Here is a 984-nt window from a genome sequence, read left to right on the forward strand (position 1 = left end):
GCCAACGCACTTGGCAGCTGATTTTCAGCGTTATTGCAAACTGTAAGAGTTTTAAACAGTGTTGCTTGCTGTCTCTTGCCTCTTCCTTCTTTCTTTTTTGGCTAGCCAGATCGATTTTGCTGGTCGCACGATGTTGGATTGCATGCTATACCACTCTACTGTACCATATTGTACCAGTGACGAGTGGTTTCTGACCCCAGGCATTTGGAATTGCAGGATCATGACTGGCACGATGTTGGATTGCATGCAACAATACTCTACTGTACCATACTGTACCAGTGACGAGCGGTTTCTGACGCAAAGCATTTGGAATTGCAGGATCATGACTGGCAACCACCAATCTCCACCGTCCACAGTCTACAGTCACAGTCCTGGCAGGTGCTTACAGTACAAAGTACACTACTCCCGATGCAGTGCGCCTCATTGCAGTCCACTGCGGGAAAATAGTTTCTTCCTCTTACAAACATGACTACGATACACTATTGTATCGAACACTAGCCTGTTTAAAATGCTCGCTGGGCAGAAAACCGCTCTCGTGCAGTCAGTGAAGCGTGCGCATTGACGACGTCGATGGACTGTATCAAACACTGCCTGCAGTCTATAGTATACAACAGGGTAGTTGGTGCATCCATCAGCGACACTCTTCTTGCCCCAGTCTTGACAGCAAGTCTTGAAAGATCTTTGCAGCCATTTTCTTTCTCGCTCATTTCAACATTGATTGCTGATATTGCTCGTCATGGCGTCTAAACGAGGAGCAGCGACCGAAATGGATGATGACCAGACTGAATTTGAAACCAGTAAAGGTGTTAAAGTCATTCGTAGTTTTGATCAAATGGGTCTAAAGGAAGATCTCGTTCGAGGCATTTATGCTTACGGTAAGCGAGCAACAGCAGCACCAATGCAAAATTGCAGTCAAGAATCTCCTCTTTCCCATATTCAATAGCGATCTACACCAACGAAGATCTTTCTGCTTTCTTCATGCCT

General features: G+C 45.7%; 1 protein-coding gene across 1 annotated transcript in view; it reads left to right on the top strand.

Moving 5' to 3' along the window:
• Window positions 1-736: 736 nt before the first annotated feature.
• The window catches only part of TRIADDRAFT_61252 (uncharacterized protein), a gene marked incomplete at both ends in the record, with an annotated part of 12,012 nt that continues 11,764 nt past the window's right edge, over window positions 737-984 (top strand). Inside the window, one exon of the mRNA XM_002117170.1 lies at window positions 737-875. Within this exon, the coding sequence (XP_002117206.1) occupies window positions 737-875 (139 nt within the window). The remainder of the gene's footprint in view (window positions 876-984) is intronic.

Source organism: Trichoplax adhaerens, genomic scaffold, assembly GCF_000150275.1.
Source record: "Trichoplax adhaerens TRIADscaffold_22 genomic scaffold, whole genome shotgun sequence".
NCBI classification, from domain to species: domain Eukaryota; kingdom Metazoa; phylum Placozoa; class Uniplacotomia; order Trichoplacea; family Trichoplacidae; genus Trichoplax; species Trichoplax adhaerens.